The sequence below is a fragment of the Dasypus novemcinctus genome, chromosome 31, assembly GCF_030445035.2.
Source record: "Dasypus novemcinctus isolate mDasNov1 chromosome 31, mDasNov1.1.hap2, whole genome shotgun sequence".
Lineage (NCBI taxonomy): Eukaryota > Metazoa > Chordata > Mammalia > Cingulata > Dasypodidae > Dasypus > Dasypus novemcinctus.
In genome coordinates, this window is record NC_080703.1 from 24,748,853 (window position 1) to 24,772,814 (window position 23,962).

The window sequence follows — 23,962 nt, forward strand, 5'->3', positions numbered from 1 at the left end:
CTTGGATCAGTGCTGCCTGCACTGAGCTGTGCACAGACATTGTCATTTTCCTGAAGAGCCTTTTTAAAGTAGAAAATCCCCAAATTGTGCTTGCTCATGGCGAAATGAATACAACCAAGATTATTCCAGAACATGCATCTCAAGCATTCACCTGAGAAAAAGACAAATACATTTTTCCATTGACACACCTTACACAAGAATCATGCTTATCTAGCATTAATTACTTCTATTTACAAGTTCTTAATCCCTATGGAACAGTTCATGAGACATTTGGAATTCAGGAAATATCCGAATATTTAGTAGTTCTTTTCATTTTAAATTTCTATTATTGATGGTGGTAATATTAAAGAAACCAACTCTGTATTCCGATTTTGTTAGACCATTTTTAAACTTAAATATTTGTAGGTAAATGACCCTTGTTTTTATTTGATATACTGTAAGTTTCCATTGTTTTTAAAATTCACTTATTTAAATATTAGTGTGGCTGAGCATCTTTTCATGTTTGCTGAGCATTTATCCTGTGAAATGCCTCTTCCGATCCTTTACCCATCTTTTCCTTTGGTTAAAGGTGTTTTTCTTACTGGTTATCTGTTGACTTGCATGTTATAGATATTAACTTGTCACATATGTATCAAGTATTCCCAGTATTCATCTGCCTTGTGACTTGGTACATGTTTAATCTGGAAAAGGTTTACATTTTTATGTGATCAAATTTAGACACCTTTTCTCAACCCTATGGATCTTGGACTCTGGATCACGTTTAATCAAGCCTTCCATGATGAATAAATTAAAATGTAAATCCAAGTTTTCTACTGCTGTTTTTGTGACTTTATTTTCATTTTTCTAAATACCTTCTGAAACATTCCAAATCAATTTATTTAATATTCCATCTTTCCTTCAATGATATAATATGCCTGACTAGGTGGACAAAATTAGTAATCAGGATATTTGATTAATACTGAAAGCTAAAGGTTGGCTTCTGATAAATTTTTAAAATTAAGCAATGATATTATTTTTAAAAAAGAAAAACTACACTTAAAAGATCGTAGGAAATGTACTGAAATGTTGAACAGAGGTTGCTTTTGGAGGTGACATTGCAGACAATTTAAGAAAAATACAATTTTCCAAATTTTTTCTAATAAGCATATTTTATCAACAGCAAAAAATAAAGTTTATATATGGGAAGCAAATTAAGGATTTGAAAATTAATAGCTATGAAAAATATCAATATATATCATAACTTATTTCTAAGATAATTGTAACTGCTGATTAGTCAACTACATTCCTTGTTCCTGCCTACATTTTAGATTGACAATATCAATTCTTACATCTACAACAAGACAATCCTAAGCAAAATCTTCTCAAAGCAAATTATCTTTTTAGTTTGAGAGATTTCAGTGTTTGGGTGTTTTTCCTCTGAGGAAAAGTATGACAGTAAAAATAAAATAAAATAAAAATAAAAAATAAAAATTTAGTGTAATTAAAAATGGATACTATGTACCAAAAAAGGCCCCAGAAGGAATTATAATTAGAACAAACTGCCCTTCTCCATCCTCCAAGAGTACAATAAACTGAAGGAGTAAATGGAGGAAGGTTTGGTTTAAGTTAGGTTTGTATGTGTGCTCAAGCATGTACCATAATAGAATCTAAAACAAAACAAAAACAAAAACTTATTGAGTCACTTAACTTCATTTCTTGAATACATTTATTTTCCTCCTCCCTCCTCATAAAACAGCAGTGACAGAAACTTAAAATGACAGCCATAAACTTTACAGCTAGCATCAAGCAATTCCTTAAGACTTTCTATACAGCAGCAAGAACAGATAATCGTTACGTTCCTAGCTTTATAGAGATATTTTTATATAGTTAATGCTGTTAATGAAATGATCCTACTTTTCACTATTTTTATGGGAGAATGGGAAAAAGTATAAAACATTATCATTAAATTTGCTTAAAAGGTCTCACTTCACAAGACAGAAGCCCAAGGACCTTATCCCTGGACTTGGGAAGGAGGGAAGGAAGAGTGAGGCTGAGGCATCTTCTAAAGTGCACATAAGCCACAAACTAAAATTCTAAGACTTTTCTGCAGCAGAAATATTAAAACAGTCCCATTAAAAAATTAGCATGAATCACCAAAATCAGTAATTTTGAGGAACAGTCCGGGAAATAAATCAAACAACAAGGAGTAGAACTAAAACTTCACAATCTGCTTTTACCTGTTTTCATGAATCCTGGATGTTCAGCAATGTTTGAACTATTTAATAGCTTCACGGCTTTTCGGTAATTGCCTCTTAAGTACTCGAAATTGCTTTTAAGAAACAGAGAGGGTGCGGACTGTAAAGAAAGCACAAGTTACTTATAATCTGCTTTCAGATGCCTAGTGAGGGACCATAACTGTACTGGTATACTGGCATGTGTTCAAGAGCATACACGAATCAGTTACGTCTTGGTCACAAGAAACTAAAATACACACATTTTAACACTCAATCTTAAGTCTCTAAATTTTTCACTGCTCTCACAAACTAAAAAAATGAACCTGTCAGAGAGCACCTTGAGTAAGGGTTTGCTTTAAAAAAGTACACACAACATTTATGTATAGGAATATAATTTATACAGTATCAAATGATCTGTCTTCATCTATTATACTACTAACTACAAGCCAAGTTAACAAGCACAAACTAGGTTCTTCATTTTACCCTATTATTGGAAAGACTGGTGATTTTCCTTATTTTTTAGGCCACAAAAGCACTTTCATTAGAACGCACTGAAGAGATACAAATAATAAATACTCTTCCAAGTAAGGAAATAAAGTCTCTTCTATAAACAGAAGAATTTTCTAACAGAATGCCTTATTGGCAAGAGCTAATCTTGCTGTTCCAAAGATGTTTCGGATTACAGAGCACCTTGCAGTTCTGAGGATCCTCACGGTGGAGGGTCCTCTAAGCAGCACCTATCAGAGTGCAAAAGGACGCAGAGCGCGGGATCTGAAAGCCAGCCAGCAGGCTCTCAGGATCTGTGTCTCGTCCCTTACTCACTTCAGTTTAGGAACAGGCTTTCCTTCCAAATCTTATTCACCCTCTGTGCTGCCACCATCCCCCAGAGGGTCTTCTGTTCACTCAGGACACAAGGTCTTTCAAGGCTTCCCGCAGGGGGCAGTATTCTCCCCTGAAGTCTGCCCTGATTTAGGTATGACTGTTACAATGTACGATCATGATTTGCTTTCCTGTTTTTCCTCCCCCATGACTCTGACCTCCATTAGGGCAGGGATTATGTCTTTTATCTCAAAAAAAGGTATCATACTAGCTGGCTGGCTAGTTAGTTAGCCCATACCCTCTTAGCCTCAGGTTTAATCTCTCAGGTCTAGGCCACAACTGTTCTCTTCACAAATTGCTTGAGAGGAGTGGATGTAGCTGAGGTGGCTGAGCACCAGCTTCCCATATACATGGTCCTGGGTTCAATCCCCAGTACTTCCTAAAAACAAAACAAATGAAAAAACCAACTCTCGCTGGGGAGTGGTTGAGCGCCTGCTTCCCATTTACGAGGTCCTGGGTTCAATCCCTGGTACCTCCTAAAAAAAAAAATCACTTGAGTACTGTCCCAATGGCTATTGTGGATTCTGCTTGAGATTTCTTGGGTCAATTCACCTGAACTACTCTACTATAACCTTATCTCCTCATAATTTCATACATCTAATTTACATAAAAGCATCAAGATAGATCACAATCACAAATCTGTTCCCTATACCATCTTAAAAATTATTTAATAATAGGGGTTCAGATGGAAGGAGAATTATCTCAAAAACACTACCACTAGCCAAAGTGAAGGTACTGGCAAGCCAAAAATGATTTGGAAGGGGCAGGTTTCGGTTATGACCTAAATGCTAATCTTTAATAAATGTTTTTTTTTTTTTAAAGATTTATTTATTTATTTAATTTCCCCTCCTCCCCTGGTTGTCTGTTCTTGGTGTCTATTTGCTGCGTCTTGTTTCTTTGTCTGCTTCTGTTGTCGTCAGCGGCACGGGAAGTGTGGGCGGCGCCATTCCTGGGCAGGCTGCTCTTTCTTTTCACGCTGGGCGGCTCTCCTCACGGGCGCACTCCTTGCACGTGGGACTCCCCCACGCGGGGGACACCCTTGTGTGGCACGGCACTCCTTGCGCGCATCAGCACTGCGCATGGCCAGCTCCACACGGGTCAAGGAGGCCCGGGGTTTGAACCGCGGACCTCCCATATGGTAGACGGACGCCCTAACCACTGGGCCAAAGTCCGTTTCCCTTTAATAAATGTTTTGAGTATAATACTAAAAAACCCTAAACAACCAAAATGTCTAACAACAAAATGTCAAAGTGAAATGTGATAAACCACTCAAAGACTATTAAGTAGCTTTTACAAATGATGGTTTTGAAGGCTATGTACCAAAGGAAATGCTTATTTATAATTTTAAGTGAGAAACAGTGTATTAAATCATAGATACAGTATAATCACTACCTCACAATTCTATAATATCAAGGTTTCTATCTGGTAGTATACTATAATGGCCTAAGATGAATTACTTAAAGCTCACAAGTACTCAGCATTCAAAACGAGTTTTAGGGCATAAAAGTCACAAACTGAAAAGCAAGAGAAAGTCTAGAAGGAACTTACATTTCCAGTTGTATTCATAACTGACTTGATTTCCCTTTTGCATGCTTTCAGGGACTTCATTTGGATATAAGCTCTCACTTTATACTGTTAAAGGGAAAATGAAAGCACATAAGAACTATTATGAATTTACACATGATGCAGTAGTTTTACTTTCTAGTTAAAGAAATTAAATCAAATCTATTTACAACTTATACCAGTTAATTGCAAAAGCAAGTTTACAAGTATCTTAAATATTCTATTTTGATAGTACTCCTGAAATATACTCTAAAAAGTTAAAAATATAGAATAAAATTTATACTTGAGTTTCAAGCAAAATCCTATCAATTCTTACATGCATATGGCTAATTAAAAATGAACTTTTAAATTCCACAAACTGATTTCATCATCTAATATATTCCCAGGCCATTTCTCTTAACCTTCTATAGTGATAAAATAAATCTCACTGCATTATCATCTTAGGCAAACTGTATTTATAAAGATAAATATACAGCTAAAACTACACATCAAAGCCAAATGTTTACGTACATATCTTGATTTACTGCTTTCAGTGATCTATGGCATTGCTTCCTCATTCACAACTACAAGTAAATACAGAAGATGTATATAACCTTTTAATATTTACCCTACCTGATGTATCTTTGATTTTGCAGCTTCTATTAGAACTCCACTTTCAGGCCTATGGTTAGATCCGTCTTTGTTATTACTAGCCTGTAGGGTGGTGAAACAAAATTAACCAAAATTAAATATTTTTAATGAGTGATTTCCAACTGAGCTAATCTGAATCAACTAGAGAGCACTTTCAAAATTTGCAATTCCAGGTCTCACTCACTCCCAGAGATTGAGGTTCAGGAGTCTGGAGTGACAGGAAACTCTACTTAGTAAAGAAAAGCTCACCACTGGGCATAACACTGGGCCAGGTTTTAAAAAGCACAGATACTGCTCAGGCAAAATTCAGACTTTCTTTACTCAGATCATGTCATTCCCTTCTTTAAAACTTTCTCAGGAAAAAAACAAAACCGAAACCAAACCAAACAAAAAACTTCCTCTGGTATAGACACTACCAACAAGATCAAGTCCTAAATTTCTATTATTCAAAGTTCTTCACAATATGACTCAAACCCAGGCTGCCAAATCTCTCCTGCTGTTCTCCATTATGTTACATTATATACCCATTCCAGATTACCAGAAATTCTCCTGGCACACCTGGCACTCACACTCCTAGGCTTTGCTTGTGCTAGTCTCTCAGCCAGGATGGTTATTCTGCTCATCCCTCCTTTTCTGGTTTGTCCAAACACTGTCATCTTTTAAGTACCAATTTAAACACTGACGCTCCTCTGAAACAGCCCTACCCTCCCTTCTTCCAATATTGCTCAACATCCCCTCCCATGGACTACATTTTCAACTTTTCAATTTCGTCACCACAGTATCTAGCAGAATTTCTGATTTTTGGCGAGCACACAAACATTTGTAGAACTGAATTATATTTCATCAACAATAGCAAGTACTGAATATAAAAAGGAAATGCTTTACTACAAAGTATTTAGGAATAATATTAAGATTATTCAATTGAAATCCCCTACATACACACACTTATTAAACTGAAAAAATAGCGACATGTTCATTTTTAACATTGGAAAACGTATACAGGCAAAACCAACAATACTGACAATGTTTTCTGCAAATATACCTCTTTAAAAAAAAACAACAAAGGGGCAGGAATGGGAAGGAAGAAGCGCCATCCAATGGCAATTAGGAACATAAGCAAAAGGAAAAACATAATACCCAAAATGTATTCTTTTCTACCTTTAAAGTATATTCAATTTCTTTATATATCTACATTATTAAAGAAGTTGTGAGCTTATAAAACAATCATGCATAACATGCAGAATCCTCATATATCACCCCTCCACCAACACCTTGTATTGTTATGGAACATGTGTTATAGATTATGAAGGAACATCATCAAAATATGACTATTCGCTATAATGGTCCTTAGCTTACATTTGGTATATTTTTCCTATATACCTTCCTATTATTAACACCATGTATAAGTATTGTACATTTGTTATAGTTCATGAGAGAACACTCTCATATGTGTACTGTTAACCAAGACGCATTCCTTTTTTTTTTTTTTGAGGTACTGGGGCTGGGGATTGAACCCGGGATCTCATGTATAGGAAGGTGGTGCTCAACCGCTGAGCTACATTCACATCGGTTCCCCTGAGTTGGTGTTTTTTCATCTGATTGATTGTTGTTGTTGTTTTTGTTGTTTCAGGAGGCATGGAAACTGAACCCAGGACCTCCCATGTGGGAAGCGGGTGCTCAACCACTTGAGCCACACTCACTCCCCAAGACGTATTCTTAGTATGCCCAAGTATCTTTACAGTATTCAGGGACTCTTTAAGGACCTTTATGGATAAAATTTTCCCTAGTGGAAGCTACACTGTTTATCTAGATTATGGAACTCTGTTGTCTCAATGCTAATCTTTACATTCTATAAAAATAATATTTCACACATGAAAAGATGTTCAACACACATCCTTAGTCCTTAGAGAAATGCAAATTAAAACCACAATGAAAAAAAAAACCCACAATGAGATATCACTACACACAATAATAAGTGTTGTCAAGAACGTGGAGAAACTGGAACCAGTCCTCACACATTGCTGGTAAAATGGTGCAGCAAGTTTGGAAAACACAAAGTTCAAACATAGTTACCATATGGCTCAGCAATCCTCCTCATAAGAAATGAAAGCCAAGAGAAATGAAAGCAAGTCCACACAAAAAAATCTGTACACAAATGTTCATAGCAGCATTATTCCTAATAGTTAAAAGATGGAAACAACCCAAATGTCCTTCAACTGATGAATGGATAAACAAATGTGGTATATCCATATAATGGAATATTGTTTAGCCATAAAAAGGAATGGGTACTAATTCATGTTACGACATGGATGAACACTGAAAGCATTATGGTAACTAAACAAAAGCCGGTCACAAAAGGTCACACATTTATACGCTAGGTCTGGAATAGACAAATCATTGAAACACTAAGTAGATTAGTCGTTGCCAGGGGCTGGGGGAGAGGGGGAAATGAGGAGTGACTGCTAATGTGTATGAGGTTTCTTTTTGGTGTGAGGAAAATGTTCTGGAATTAAACAGTGATGATGGTTGCACAACTCTGTGAATATGCCAAAGCCCACTGAATATACATTTTAAAAGGGTAAATTTTATGGTATATGCATTATATCTCATAATAAAGCTGTTAAAATAACAATTTCATAACGATAAATATTGACCATATTTTCAGGTTTAGTCTGATTACCTCAGAACACTCACCTCATTCTTTCCATTTTTGTTATTGTTGCCCTGTGAAATCATTTTTTCTAGAACAGCAAGAAGATGCAAAGATTTCTCAGCTTGATAGGTTAATATATACAGGTCTACAAGCAAAAAACACACAGCTTGGGCAAATTTTTCTTCTGGGGGAAAAAACACAGAGAAAGCAAAATCATAATCTGAAGTGGAATAAACATTTCAGACCACCCGCAACAAAAAGGAAGCAAAGCTCTAAAGAGGAAAGCTTAAGTTTTTCACTCAAGCAAACGCACATCACCTAGGGCCATGAACGGAAGCAACATGCAATGCCAACTGTGTCATTTCATTAGGAACTTCTAGGTCTCTCCTTTCAAGGATTCCCGTGATTGAACCTCCTTTGGCAAAATATCTACCAAACACCAGCACACAAAGAGGAGTACTACTTTAGGGGGAAGGAAATCTGAATTTTAGGTCCCACTCTGCCTAGATGCATGGGCTTTACAAATCATTTAACTTTTTAGACTCCAGATGCCTAATCTATAAAATGGGGAGAATTTTTTTTACCTGCCTGAAGATAGGAGCTAGACCAGGTAATCTCTAACTTTAGAAAGGTCTGTGACTCTATGAAATAGACTTCCTTTCTAGGCCACAGAGAAGGGGGAAAGAATCAATTTGATTATAGAGACTACATATCTGTGTAAAGAAAAGCAAGATGTGGATATGCGTATATGAGAAAACTGAAGACGGGCAAGAGGGAAATTTATAGAGGAGAGGTCTTCAAAGGGAGAAAGACCCAACAGAGAGAGGAAAGGTGACCTGGTATGATATAAAACTACTATCCTTTCTTACACCAAAGAAGATAAAGGAAAAACAAGTCTAAAAGGAGGCTACAATCAGCTTTCATGTCCAAGAAGAGAAAAGTTTCAAAAAGCCTAAGAGCCTCCTAAAGGGCTTTGCTGTTTCTGTACTTACTCCTAAGCAGCCAGAGCTCTGGGCCATTTAAAACAGAAAGCCACGCAGTTGATGTGCAAAGGTCACACATCACCAATGGCTTTCCACCACACTTAAACCAAGAAGTCCTTTCCTAGGCCAGGCTTTACCTGTTCCACCACTGGCTGCTTCTGACTCTCTTTGCCTGCTATTCTTCCCACCCAGCTCCAGTTCCTCTCACACACCAAACACGTTCTCACCTCAGGACCTTTGCGTATACTACTCCCTGTGGCTGGAATGTTTTCCTTCTCAAGAGTCCATCCTCACTTCCTCCCTTTATTCGTATCTCGGCTCAAATGCTGTCTCATCCAAGACCTTCCCTGACATTATCTAAAAATAACACCCCCGGTCAATCTCTATCTTACCCATTTTAGATTTAGTTCATAGCATTTAACTGCCTCACATTATATACTTATTATGTTGCCTTCTCTCCCGTTAGAGGATAATAAGCTTAACGAGAATAAAGACCTTCTCTTTTTTGTTCACTCCATTATTCCAAGAACCTAGAACAGTACCTGGTCCAAAGCACATCCTCAATAAATATAGTATATGAAGAATCCAAGTAATCCAAGTTTTAAAAAAAGTAATTTTCAAAGAAGGAAAAAAAAACAGATTTGAATACTGACTAGAGAGTTTTCTCTACAATGTTCGGTCACAGTTTTGCAAGGGGATTTTGTGAATTGTTCTGGGACTCTAAAAACCATTAGTAATGGTAACTTTATAGAAAAATAGACCTGTACCATTGCAGAAGTAGAATTTCAATTTCTAACTATGCAGAAGAAATTAACTGATCACTAGTTACAAAATCCCTTACAACTGACGTCTCTGCTGCCCTCATCACCAAGCCCTCAAGATTGAAAGAGGGCAAGAAATTTGAAAATGCCTCCCAGAGCTGCTATGATCAGCTGCTCAACCAGTGTCAGCAAAAAGGGACCCTGTAACTCTGTAAACACTGTATATTTCCCAAAGTACCGAAGAGGAATCATCACAGCGCACCACCTCTCCTGCAGTGACTACATCAGCAATCAGTTGTTCATAAATTAGGCATCTGCCCCCCTTTCTTTAATTAAAAAGAAAGTATTCTTTAAGCATACTACTTGTTTAGAATTATGGATGTGAACACTTCCCTTACAAGTTAAAATAGTAATTGAGAAAAAGGCAAAAATGTGAATCACAAATGAAACCTGTTTATGGGCTAGAAAACAAAGCCCTCTAACAACCATTTCCCAGGCTAGCTTTCCCAGGGCTGATTTATTTATGCGCTCCCTCTCTTTTAATTTGCCCTTAACGTTCCTACTACTCTTACTTGCAGCCAGTAATACTAAGATAACAAAAAAGCTAACATAGTTCTCTGCTCTATGAGTAACCACAAAAATTTGCTCTGCTGATCCCTAACATTCCAGAGCACTCTTCTTTTTTAATTCACTACCCAAGTAAGAAAGCATCAGGTAACTGAAGGTAGTGTTTAAATAGCAATAAATAAATAAAGAAAACCCCAAAACCAAAAATCAGTAAGTCTATCCAATCAGAAAAATGGGTTATCTTAAAAAAAAAAACAAAAAACAAAAAATTGGGGACACAGTGCATCTTAAAGTTACATAATATTTAGCTTTTCTAATCATTAAGAAAACCTAGGACAGCTTTTTTTCTTTAAACACTGACATGTAATTCTCTGACTGCAAGCACGAGAAGATAAGGAAATTTCTGACTTGGAAGATAACACACCAAAAGGTTCTATGAACTGATAAAGTTTTTCGCCAACTGATATCGCTTCTGTATACTGCCGCAAATGATAAAGAATGACTGCCTGATTGTAATACAACATGCTGTTTTCCACATCATCTAATCCATCCATTTCTTCAACAGCTGAGTGGACCTGTAAAACAATCAGCAGAGACTATGTTTTAACAAGAAGGAAATAAAAAGCAAAAGTGAATATGAATACACAGAACACAGGCCTACATTCCTTAGTCTTCATTTTCCCACACTTTCAATAGCACTTCTATATTTTAATTAATCTTGCATATTTAAAAATTTTTTTTTCATCCGTTTCACTCAAGATAAAATTCTGTTACAAAGAAAACATTTTGGTGGGGCTTTATTAAGTACCCAGGACAAGGCAAGTACTTCTCTTCCTTGCCACTGTGAAGGTATCTTTCCTGTTTCAATTATTAAAATAGCTTATGAACAGGATTCGAACTTTCCAGTCTCATGAGCTTCAAGAGGCTACATGGAAGTGGACAAAATTAAAAATGTGTTTTCCCATAAAAATGTTATCCCATTTTTGTGAAAACTAAAGTAAAATTTAAACATTAACAACAACAGCTAACTATTTACAATGTGCCAAGCTTAATCCTCACAAGGAATAAAAATATTGTCCTTCCCATTTTATAAGTAAGAAAACACAGAGAGCTTAATTTACCTTGCCCAAGGCCAAATGGCTAGGAATTATATTTTCTGATTTTCCTATAATGTTCACATTATCCCCATAATAAGAAAAGAATAAAAAAAATTTTTAAAGTAAATAGCAAAAACATACTATGCCACAAATGTTGGTCAGAATGGGCTTTTACAGGCTTTAGTATAACTCTAACATCCACACCTGACACCAAAGCAAAAAAAACCAACAAAATACTTTGCATTTTAAAGCTAATGACTTCAAAAATAAAATAAAAAAGTTAATGACTACCTATATAATGTTTCTGTAAACTGTAACAATAGGCTTTTAAATTGTAATCAAGGGGAAGCGGAGTTGGCTCAACGGATAGAGCGTCCGCCTACCACATGGGAGGTCCAAGGTTCAAACCCCGGGCCTCCTGACCTGGGTGATGAGCTGGCCCACGCACAGTGCCAATGTGTGCAGGGAGTGCCGTGCCACGCAGGGGTGTCCCCTATGAAGGTGCACCCCACACGCAAGGAGTGCGCCCCATAAGGAGAGCCATCCAGCGCAAACAAGGCAGGCGTGGCGCCACCCACATGGAGAGCTGACACAGCAAGATGACGCAACAAAGAGAGACAAAGACTCCCAGTGCCACTGACAAGAATATAAGTGAAGAACACACAGCAAATGGACATAGAGAGCAGACATGTGGGGGGGAGGGCAGAGAAGGGGAGAGAATAAAAAATAATAATAAAATAAAATAAATTGTAACCAAGTTTTACAACCATCCCGTAATTTCATGTAAGACATGAAAATGACTTCTACCTGTATTAAAACTGACTTTTCTTAGCCATTTTGAAGACTGTAATAAATTATTGTGCAAGGTTAAACAACTTTTTTCTAAGACTGATATTTCCCCCTAAAGCAGGCAGTGGAACCTTGACATACATGGATTTAACAACTTTGATTTGCCTATCGGCAAGGAACCTAAAGGCTCATGATACCTGCTGATTTTGTAATTTGACTTTTTTAGACTTCAATCACCCATGCGGGGGGTTTTAGTGTTAGCAAATGATCCTAATTGACAGCATGTGCATTTCAATGAGTTAGGGACTCCATAATGTTCACTTATAAAGTCACTGTCTTCAAGTGATTAAAAGTAGTTATTTTAAATAAAGAGAGAGAAAACACAATTTCCAAAAAAGACAACTATTCTTGATAGTTCTGTAATGGAGAGAGAATGAACTAAGAAGGGATAACTCCTTAACCAGAAAATAGAGGGGTTTTGAATAAATTAAGGTGTTTTAGATTTAGTATGTTTGAACTTATGACATAAGTAAAATAATTCATCTAGTTCCAAGATAATCTATGTCCAGCCAGAACAAATATTATTTGTTAAGTGAGATAAAGTGGTAATGAAAGTGGAATATGTAGAAAAGGTATATCACTGGCCCAGGACATACAGCCCTGGACAGAAGTATGATTTAGAAAAAGGAAAGAGACACAAGTACGAATATTTCAAGGAATCTCACGAGTTGAAGGCATATATGGGGGGGGGGGGGGGGGGATGGGGGCGCTATTAAACCAACTCTTATCAGAGTAAAGTCTGGTGGAAAGATTTCAAAGAGCTGTTTTCTTGGCTTAACAGGAAGTCTGCAGGAATCTCTTAATTCTAAAAGAAGTTATAAGACTGAACTTCAGCTCCGAGACCAAAACAATCTGTCCTAAAACAAAATGTCCCTGGAACCAGAGGTCACATGTATTTGATATCTATCAGCAAACACCATCTTTCCTTTGATTCTGGAGCTCCAGATAAATTCAGGGCTAATAATACTACAGCAATGATGAAATGTTTATAAATGTAAGTTTATAAGACTCAAGTAGTTACCAAGCATAGGCTCAGGAGCCAGAAGGCCTTGCTCAAACCTGGCTCCTCCCCTCTCTACCTGTGTAAGTTAAAATTATTAGACTCCATAAGGCCCAGTTTTAAAAATGAAATAACAGCTTACTATTCCTCAGAGGTTTAATGTGAAGATCATGAGATAAAGCATAAAAAGCACTTAATTTGATACCCGGAGAAAAGCACTCAATAAATGTTGGATATTATCATTTTCATTAAAGAATTTTAATAGAGTTTAAAAATTACTTTATTTCTATATATAATTATGAAGAGCCTAAAGGAGTCATTTATTTAACTATACCACATTTTCGAGTGATACTACAATGATATAGTGGTACTCATGAGTACAGGAAAGGGGCTTGAAAATGTCTCAAGACCCTCTATGGCAAGAAGCAGTAATTAAGCATACAGGCTTTACGTGTAGCTCTTACTACTTAAAACCACTGTGTCTCTGGACAATTTACACAACTCTCTAGGCGTCAGCTTTCCCATCTATAAAATGAGAGAAGCTATAGTAGCTATTTCATGGGCCCGCTGGAAAGAGTAGGACAGATGTTGCCTACAGATGTGCTTATTTATTTAGCGTAGGGCCCGCATCATATAGTAAGTACTAAATGACCACTACCCAATCCTGTCTACACCATTGTTACTAGCTCTCTTGAACATTCAGGTCTCCTGTGACAGAAGAAAAGTTGCTGTTATGACCAGACCAATGACATGTTAAATCCCAAACCATCTATAAATCAGAACATCTTTTATTTATTAATCATCTCATAATCAAAAAGTCTAAAACAACCTGACTTCATTATTAATAATCAGATCTTTACAGTTACAACTCAGCAGCTAAGCTTCCTCATGTTTCTACTTTAATACTTTTTCAAAACTCCAAAGGTCATCCAAATAAGGTGTATCATTAGTCTATTATGTACAAGTTAATAAAACACTCAACAGAAAATAAAATCCCAAAACACATTTCATTTCCTAAATTTTACAAAAATAAAATTAATACCAATAAATGTTTCAGATATCTTAGAAATTGTGATTTAGCTATTTTTATTTCACAAATTAAAGACCACCACAATATTTTTAAAACAAACTTTGAGTATCACCTGGTTCTTCAGTTGGTTAAGTGTTTGTCTCAAATTATCTGTTGTTGTTTGGTTATTTTTAAAAAACTCAGCTACTGCTGTATTCAAAATTATTTTATAATCATCTTTGTTTATATCTTGTAGGCAGGCAAGGTGTTGCAGACAGGCATCGTAATTTCCAGCCTAAAAAAAAAAACCACGACACACAAAATTCAAACTGGCTTTAAGAAAAATTCACTTATTTCCAAAAATATTTTACTCATCTTTATTTTTAAAATCTTAAAAAGAAAGATATAGTCCCTCTACATATACTAGTTGAAGTCACTATAAGAAAGCAGTATTTCTGGCAACTAAGAAATTGTGGCTATTATTTCCTAAACCCCCAACTCTGACACTAAAATATATTGCTAGAGAGGAGTAATACCTGAGACTTGCCAATAAAAGCAATAATATGACAAATTTTAATTTCTAGTAAATACACTTTGACTATCCAGGTAACAAGATCTGTTCATAGGTAGGTGACCTGATAACCAAATACGGTTTTCATCCACATCATTTAATGTCAGAAAATGAAAACTGATAATGAACATTTAGAGTCCATTTTAAAGTACATTCAAGAAAAAGATCTGAGTAGAGTACTGAAATGAAAAGACTTAGCCACATATTTACAAATCTAACTTTTTAAAAGATTTAAAAACAACAGTGGGAGAATTAAAACATTTTTATGAAAACATGAAAAACTGGGAATGGCTTCAGTTACTCCCATTCCTTTCACTACATTTAGTCAAAACAAACTCTAAAATGGTTTTACTTTAAAACTCAACATACTTCTCTGTAAACCTAACTCTTGAATATTACAGCACAAAAATTATAAATTTTAAAATTAACTATGAAAAGCTTCATATGTGACAGAATGATAAAAACTGAGCAGATCAAGAGAAAGCATTTTCTTACTGTGAAAGCCTGAAAAGCACTGCTGGACAACTCCTTCTCTTGATCAGTGATCCCAGAGGACTGGCCTGTCCCTTCATGTTTCTCTGCTCCCTGATCTGTAAACACACAAGTTTTACAGGCTTTAGAAACAGAAGTTGTGCAGTGAATGTGTTCCTGGTCCTCTTCTTTTTTTTTTTTTTTATTATTTTTTAAAGATTTTTTAAAAATTTATTTCTCCCCTCTTTCCCCCCTCCCCTCCTCCAGCTGTCTGCTCTCTGTCCACTCACTGTGAGTTCCTCTGTGACCGCCTCTATCCTCATCAACAGCACCGGGAATCTGTTTCTTTTTGTTGCGTCACCTTGTTGTGTCAACTCTCCATGTGTGTGGTGCCATTCTTGGGCAGGCTGGACTTTTTTTCGTGCTGTGCAGCCCTCCTTACGGGGCGCACTCCTTGCACGTGGGGCTCCCCTACGTGGGGGACACCCCTACGGGGCACAGCACTCCTTGTGCGCATCAGCACTGCGCATGGCCAGCTCCACACGGGTCAAGGAGGCCTGGGGTTTGAACCGCGGACCTCCCATATGGTAGGCTGACACCCTAACCACTGGGCCAAATCTGCTTCCCTGGTCCTCTTAACTGCCTGCTTCCTAATGAAGTCTCTCAGCTACAACAGCTCATGCTTCCCTCGGCTGTAGTTAAGCATAGCGAAGATCTCCTACCACTTACATAAGGACTACAGCTTTGTTCATCAGGCCATCCAGGCTGCGAAGGCTCTGCTCTCTTTAAAATACTGGACCTGCCACCCAGCCATTTACTGGGAGTCCCACAAATTCAAGAATGCCATGCTCTGGAGACACAAGAAAATTATAAACACAGGTACCATGGGGGAAGCGGATGTGCCTCAAATGATAAGGCTTCCTTCCACCTACCACATGCAAGGACCTGGATTTGATCCCTGGGGCATCCAGGTGTAAAAGAAGAGAAGCATGCCTGTGCGGTAAGCCAGTGCCCACATGGCAAGCCGAGTGCCTACGCGAGAGTCCACGTGGCAACTGGAGTGCCTACGTGAGTGCCTGCATGATGAGCCAGTGCCTGTGTGAGCGCCCGCATGGTGAGCCGAGTGGCCACGTGGTGAGCCGAGTGCCTACGCGAGAGTCCACGTGGCAACTGGAGTGCCTACGTGAGTGCCTGCATGATGAGCCAGTGCCTGTGTGAGTGCCCGCATGGTGAGCCGAGTACCTGCGTGGCAAGCTGAATGCCCGCATAGCAAGTCAAGTGCCCACACAGCGAGGCAGTGCCTGTACAAGTGAGTCATGCAGCAAGATGATGACGTGACAAGAGAGAGATGAAAGGGAGAGTCAAGGTAAAGTGCAGCAAAGACCAGGAACTGAGGTGGCGCAATTGACAGGGAGCCTTTCTCCACATCAGAGGTCCCTGGGATCGAATCTTGGCGAATCCGAGAGGAGAAAGACGAGAAGACAAAAAGAGAAAGAGATATAGAAGATCACACAGCAAATGGAAAGACAGCAATAATAGCAGGGAGGGGGAGGGGAAGTGGGAGTGGCAACAAGAGCAAATAAGCAAATAATAAAAAAAAGAAGAGACAGAAATTATTAAAAATAAAAATATATGTATATAGGTACCATGTCTTCAAGAAGTTTATAATCTAGATGAAACAGAATAACATTTAGCAATTAGAAAATGACACTGATAAGGGTTCAAGGATAATTTCCAGGCAAAGAATAAATGTTTTCATAGGCTCAAAACTGAAAAGGGTAAAAATTAACAAGCTTAAAAGCTTGTTTAGCATGAATAAGTGTTCATATATATTCTAAGTAAAATTTAATTGTTCTGGGGAAGCAGATGTGGCACAAGCAGTTGGGCTCCTGCCTACCATACGGGACGTCCCAGGTTCAGTTCCTGATGCCTCCTAAAGACGACAAGCAAGACAGTAAGCTGATGCAGCAGGTTGGCATAGCAAACTGACACAAGATGATGCAACGAAAAGACACAGCGAGGAAACACAATGAGAGCCACAACAAGCAGGAAGCAGAGGTGGTTCAAGTAATTGGGTGCCTCCTTCCCACAAGAGGTCCTGGGTACAGTTCCCAGTGCCTCCTAAAAAAGATGAACAGACCCTGAGAGCATACAACAAGCAGACAGCAAGTGTAGACAACGGGGGGTGTGGGGAAATAAATAAATAAATCTTGAAAAAAAATCATTGTTTGGCTAGGTAAACTATCTCCCACTCCCACAATTTACTGTTTTAAAAATTAGATTCTTTTTTTTAATTTGAAACAGAATCCCCAAAAAGAGGCAAAATCTCAGCTGAAAAATTAAAAACTCTACTCAAAACAAAAGCACGTAGGAACAAGCACATTTACATGTTCTGATAAATGCTTCAATAAATTCTCTAATTCCCTGAAAGTCATCATCACTCCCAAAAACCCCTCTCAAATTATTTAACCTATTCCTGTTCACAGTGGATCTTTCTAGACTAAGTCCAGTCAATATATTGTGGTAGATGGGGTGAGGTGGGGAAATAGACTTGGCAAAACTTATTCTACACTGTCTTCTTAGGATCTGGAGTGCTGATGTTGGGTGACAGGAATTTAAATAGTTAAGCCATACTCTATAGAAAACATGATGTCTATTTAGTTCTCACAGATTTCAAACCTCCTCTCTGTAAATATAAACAGAGCAATTAAAAATGTAGTTTTCACTAACCATGGACTATAGGTTAACAGTACAGTTACAAAAATGTGCTTTCATCAACTGTAACAAATGTACCACAGCAATGCAAGTGTTAATAAGAGGATGCTATATATATGGGAACCCTGTGTTTTATGCCTGTTCTGTAAACCCAAAACTTCTCTAAAAAAAAACTAAAAAAGACAAGTACTACTTCATGCTACAACGTAGATGAACCTGAAAAATACTATGTTAAGTGAAAGCTAGACACAAAAGGAAACATATTGTATTATTTATATGAAATGTCGGCAAATCCAGAGACGGAATGGTTGCCAGGGGGTGGTGGAGGGAGAATCAGGAGTGACTGCCAGTGAGTACAGTGTATTTTGAGGGGTGTGATGAAAACATTCTGGAGTTAGGATGATGGTTGCACAACCTTGTGAATATACTAAAAAACACTTTATACTTTAAAAAGGATGAACAGTATGTGACTTTTATCTCAATACAAAAAAAAAAAAAGACTATAAAGCTATGGTAAACAGGAGAGTGTGGTAGTATTGTAAGGGAAGCTATATAGATTAATGGAACAGAATCAAAAGTCCAGAAATAGAGTCACACATATGTTAACTGATTTTTGAAAATGAGCTCTGATACTTAACTCATAAACAAAATTAAACTCAAAACAGATCAAACACCTAAACGCAGTAGTTAAGACTCTAAAACGTAAAAAAGGAAAGAGATGAGAAATCTTTGCGACTTTGGGGTAGGCAAAGATTTCTAAGAACACAAAAAGTACACACTACTAAAGAAAAAAGTGATTAGGCTTCATAAAAGTGAAAAACTTCTGCTCATCAAGAGACACCGTTAAGAAAATGAATAGGGAAATTAAAATCACAAAGAGATGCTGCTCCCATCTGTGATTACAGAGAGTTTTACATCTTCCTTTCCATGTAGGATGCCTTCTTGCCTAACTGCCCTGAACAGAAGTGTTGAGTTGGACATCCCTGTCTTGCTCCTGATCTTTGGAGAAATTTTTTGGTCTTTCTCCATTAAGTATCTTGTTAGCTATGGGCTTTCCGGATGCCCTTTGTGTGGCTGAGGAAGTTCCCTTCTGCTCCTAGGTTTGTGCATCATTTTTATCATGAAGAGGTGTGGGAGTCTGTCCAACATTTCTTTGCATCAACTGAGATGATCATGTGGTTTTGCTCCTTCATTCTATTAATATGATGTGTTTTAGCTTCCTAAGGCTGCCATAACAAAGTACTACAAACTGGGTGGCTTCATCAACAGAAATTTATTGTCTTAGAGTTCTATTGGCTAGAATCTGAAATCAAAATGTTAGCAGGGCCACAATTCCTCTGAAAACTGTAGTGGAATATTCTTTCTTGTCTCTTCTAGTTACTGCTGTTTGCTGGCAATCCTTGGCATTCCTTTGTTGCTTCTAGACCCATCACTCCAATTTCTGCATCCATCTTCACAGTCTTCTCTCTCCTGTGTGTCTGTCTTTTCTACTCTTCTTAGAAGGATACCAGTCATTTTGGATCAGGAACCACCCTAGTTCATTTTAGACTTCACCTCAACCTGATCACATCTGCTAACACCCTAGAAGGTCACATTAAGCCAGGGTTAGGACTTTAACCTGTCTTTTGGGGAGTCACAATTCAACTGATAACACGGTTTATAACATTGATTTTCAAATGGTGAACCATCCCTGCACTCCTGGGATAAATCCCGCTTGGTCATTGTATATGATCCTTGCTAGTAGTTTGTTGAGGATTTTTGCATCTGTTTTCATAAGGGATAATAATCTGTAGTTTTCTTTTTTTTTTTTTAAAGATTTATTTTCCCCCTTCCCCTCCTCCTGCCCTGTTTTTGCTGTCTGTGTTGTCTTCTCTTTTCATTTTCTCTCCTCTAGGATGCACCGGGATTTGATCCTGGAAACTTGTGATGGAGAGAGGTTCCCTGTCAATTGCACCATCTCAGTTCCTGGTTTCTGCTGTGCTTCGCCTTGACTCCCCCCTTGTCTCTCTTTTTGATGCGTCATCATCTTGCTGTGTGACTCACTTGTGTAGGGCACCGGCTCACAATGTGGGCACTCACGCAGGCATGCTTTCTCGTCTTTTTCACCAGGAGGCCCCAGGGATTGAACCCAGGTTTTCCCATATGGTAGGTAGAAGCTCTATCACTCAAGCCACATCTGCTTCCCAGTTTTCTTTGTGATATCTTATTCTGGCTTTGTTATCTGGGTAATACTGGCCTCCAAGAATGTTAGGAAGTGTTTCTCTTCTATCTTCAGCAGATCTTGAGAAGGACTAGTGTTAATAAGTAACCTTTTGCTATGCACAATATAGCATCTGGGTTTTGGAATCTGACTGAACTGGATACAAATCTGTTTTTTTCCAGAATATTTACCTCTGGGTAAACCACTTACCTCTCTGAGACTATTCTTCCTATGTAAAATGGGGATAAGAAAAATCCCTTTTTGGAGTTATTGGAGGCTTTAGTGAATATACGTGTAAAGTAATTGTGGGCAGAAAGTAAGCCCCCAGTGTGATGCACGGGACTTGAGGATTCTATTCATTCTCAACATGCAGACAGGAGGCACCTACACAGTGAGGTGGAAATGAACTAAGAAGAATTAGACTATTAGTACCACTTTTGAAATTAAATAAATGATACAAAAGTAGAACTGGAGCAAATCTCAGTTTCCATATTTACTAAAATGAGGGTCTGTACTGGGTGGCTTTCAGGGCCCCTTCCAAATCAGAAATTCAATAACCCCCAACAAGCTACTGTAAAGAAACTGACATGTTTAATCGTAAGTTAGTAACACATCTAACAACGGTAGCACTGGAACAATCTCCATGTGGGGAGACGCAGTAAACCATCTTGCCCCTCACATTTACGACCCCCAATAATTCCTACAGCCGCCACCACCATCACCCCAAGTTTCCCTGAAGACACTTCACTCTTTAACCTAGGCTGTGCTGAAACACACAACCCTTCCTGGGGAGTTGTTTTTAGTTTTAAGTTTGGCTTGTGTACGATAAATTCAGGCTATTCAGTCAATTAAAAAAAACAGCTAAGAGCCTACTATGGACCAAATGCCTTTGTAAGTGCTGGAGATACAGACGTGAACCACAGACAATGATCTAGCACTCATGAATCTCAAAGACTCTTGGGCATATAGAATGCAAATAACAAGACTCCAGATCTGAAATAATGCTATGAGAATAAAACAGGCTGTGGTAGAGAGTAGAATATGTGCAAGAGGTGAGATTGGTTGATGGGTCAGAACCTTGAGGGCCTAAGTGACAAGAGGAAGTCAGGCACAGACCTTCACACACAGTTGACAGCAATGTAAAATGGTACAGTCACTGCCGAAGAGTAAAAAAAACCAAAAGCCAAAAAACATTTTACATACATTTACAAAAAAGTTAAGTATATGTAAAAATTGCTTGTAGCTTTGAAATAACCATCATTCCTTCTGGCCCCTATCATATCTATCAGGCTCTCTAGATTGAGGAATTTGAAATAAGAAGGCAAGATTCTTGCTTAACATACTATTTGTTCCCCAATTCCTACACTACCTGAAGTTCTACTTAACTGTAACAAAAACAGTAATAGCAGCTAACATTTACTGAGCCCGTACTAGTGTTAGGCATGTTTAAGCAATTCATGTGGATTAACTCCTTTCATTTTCAAATCAATCCTGAGGCGGATAGCTCCATTCTGTAGCTGAAGAAACCAAAACACAAATAAGTAACAATTGTGAGTCAAGGTCACAAAGCTATCAATTCTGATGGCAGCCTCAAACTCCAGCAGATTTGCTTGCAAACGCTGGAGCACTACACTGCACGGCCCTGGAGGGAAGCTCCTCCTCAGCACAGGCTCTAGAACGGGATGGAAAGGGTCTGCAGCACTGCCGAGCTCCTCTCCTTCCTAAGTTGCTCTGACTGGCCCTAAAGGAAGGGATGGCCAACTTCAGAGACTTTTCACTTACAAAGGAATTAGTGTTGTCAGTTCCCCTCCTAAAAGGTCATGCACAAATCACTCACTGTGCCAGTTACCTTCTTGGGGTTTACTGCTCTCATCTCCAGGGTGACAGGGTTCTGGATATTCATCAGTTTCATGCTCCCCAGTCTTTTGACCTTTGTAAGAGAGATTTGGAGCCCTTGTTTATCTTCCTGGGAAAAGCTAGACATTCGCTTTATTATTGGTAACAATAGTAAACACCAGATATTTAATATATGCCATCACATACTAAGAACTTTATATGTAAATTACCACTACATTAAAACCTGTAAGACAAACCTTAATGCCACTTTATAGACAGGGAAACTATAGCTCAGAGAGGTAAAATAACTTGCCCAAGGTCACCGAGGAAACAGCAAAGGTGAACTTTGAACTTAAAGTTGGTTTCTTTCCACTCTGTCCAACTGCCTCCTCTCTTTTTTTTTTTAAAGATTTATTTTTTGTTTCTCTCCCCCCCCCCCGCCCCCACCCTAGTTGTCTGTTCTCTGTGTCCATTTTGTTGTGTGTTCTTCGTCTGCTTCTGTTGTCGTCAGCGGCACAGGAACCGGTGTCTCTTTTTGTTGTGTCATCTTGTTGTGTCAGTTCTCCGTGTGTGCAGCGCCATTCCTGGGCAGGCTGCACTTTCTTTCGCGCTGGGCGGCTCTCCTTATGGGGCGCACTCCTTGCGCGTGGGGCTCTCCTATACGGGGGACACCCCTGCATGGCAGGGCACTCCTTGCGCGCATCAGCACTGCGCATGGGCCAGCTCCACACGGGTCAAGGAGGCCCGGGGTTTGAACCGCAGACCTCCCACATGGTAGACGGACGCCCTAACCACTGGGCCAAGTCCACTTCTCTGCCTTTCTTAGTCTTCCTACATTCCAGAAGGTCACTGAGAAGCATACCCGTCACCGGAGTGCTCTGCAGTCTCCTTCCCACTTTTCCCTTCTTCCAATAGGACTGCCTGTATGACCCTGGGTTGGAGCTAGAGATAGCAGAATGTTCCCCCAGCGTTCTTTCCTGATAGCCCGCTCTTCCGCACTCTACCCACGACAACCCCATTTGCAGTACCTCCACTTCCAGGAAGTGTGACCCTGACCTCCAAAATGGCTCCCCAGGAGTTGCCTACCGTTCCCTCAATTTGCAACCAACTTCTGGCCTTTTCATCACAGGTAGCCTCACTGCCACAGTACTTCATGGTTTTTCTCAAACACCAGAAACTTTGAAAGAAGAGTAAATACATATAATTTAATAACATGAGGTGACCATTGGTGGTACACTTTGGATGAACTGTATGCTTTATTAATATGTATCAATAAAGTTGACTTTAAAAAATAGCATGAGATGAAATTCAATCTAATTATTAAGTAAATGCAAATTAAAATATATAATTATCAGCAATCGGGTTGTAAAGATTTCTGGTAACAATCAGCTTAGGTGGGGTGTGAAGAAATCCCATTGGGTGTGAGTGCAAACTGGCACCACCTTTCTGGAAAGTAATGTGGCAATACCTATAGTGCACATAATCTTTGACCAAAATAATTCCACTTCTAAGCATATGCCCTAAAAAAGATACATACATAAGACACAAAGCTGCTTTTAAGTAAAATCATACAATATTTATACTTTTGTGTCTGGTTTCTTTCACTCAACATGTCTTCAAGGTTCATCCACGTTGTAGCATCGATCAGAACTTCATTTCCTTTAATAGTTAAATGATGTCCTATTGTACATATGTGTAACATTTTGTTTATCCATTCATCTACTGATGGACAATTGGGTTGCTTCCACCATTTGGCTATTGTAAACAATGGTGCCATTAACAATGGTGTACAAATATCTGTTTGAGTGCCTGCTTTTGAATTTTGGGGATCTATACCTAGAAGTGAGATTGCCAGGTCATATGTTAGTTCTATGCTTAACTTTTTGAAGAACTGCCCAATCGGCTGCATCATTTTACATTCCCACCAACAAATGTTATTTCCCATTAAAAAATATACGTCCCAGT

General features: G+C 38.4%; 1 protein-coding gene across 8 annotated transcripts in view; it reads right to left on the minus strand.

Moving 5' to 3' along the window:
• Nucleotides 1-23,962, minus strand: part of CNOT10 (CCR4-NOT transcription complex subunit 10) — a 73,127-nt gene that overhangs the window by 36,504 nt on the left and 12,661 nt on the right. For 4 of the 8 annotated variants that reach the window (XR_009184242.2, XM_004471114.3, XM_058290749.1 and 1 more), the window contains exons 2-10: nt 22,011-22,091; nt 15,271-15,365; nt 14,338-14,499; nt 10,674-10,824; nt 7,980-8,122; nt 5,268-5,348; nt 4,641-4,724; nt 2,217-2,334; nt 2-151 (exon numbers count right to left, since the gene is read on the minus strand). Coding sequence is in view for 6 of the 8 variants with exons in the window: in XM_004471114.3 (XP_004471171.1) it covers nt 2-151; nt 2,217-2,334; nt 4,641-4,724; nt 5,268-5,348; nt 7,980-8,122; nt 10,674-10,824; nt 14,338-14,499; nt 15,271-15,365; nt 22,011-22,091 (1,065 nt within the window). In the remaining 2 variants the exon portion in view is untranslated. The remainder of the gene's footprint in view (nt 1; nt 152-2,216; nt 2,335-4,640; nt 4,725-5,267; nt 5,349-7,979; nt 8,123-10,673; nt 10,825-14,337; nt 14,500-15,270; nt 15,366-22,010; nt 22,092-23,962) is intronic. The other 4 variants (XR_011647819.1, XM_004471115.3, XM_058290752.2 and 1 more) reach the window with 1 other exon arrangement.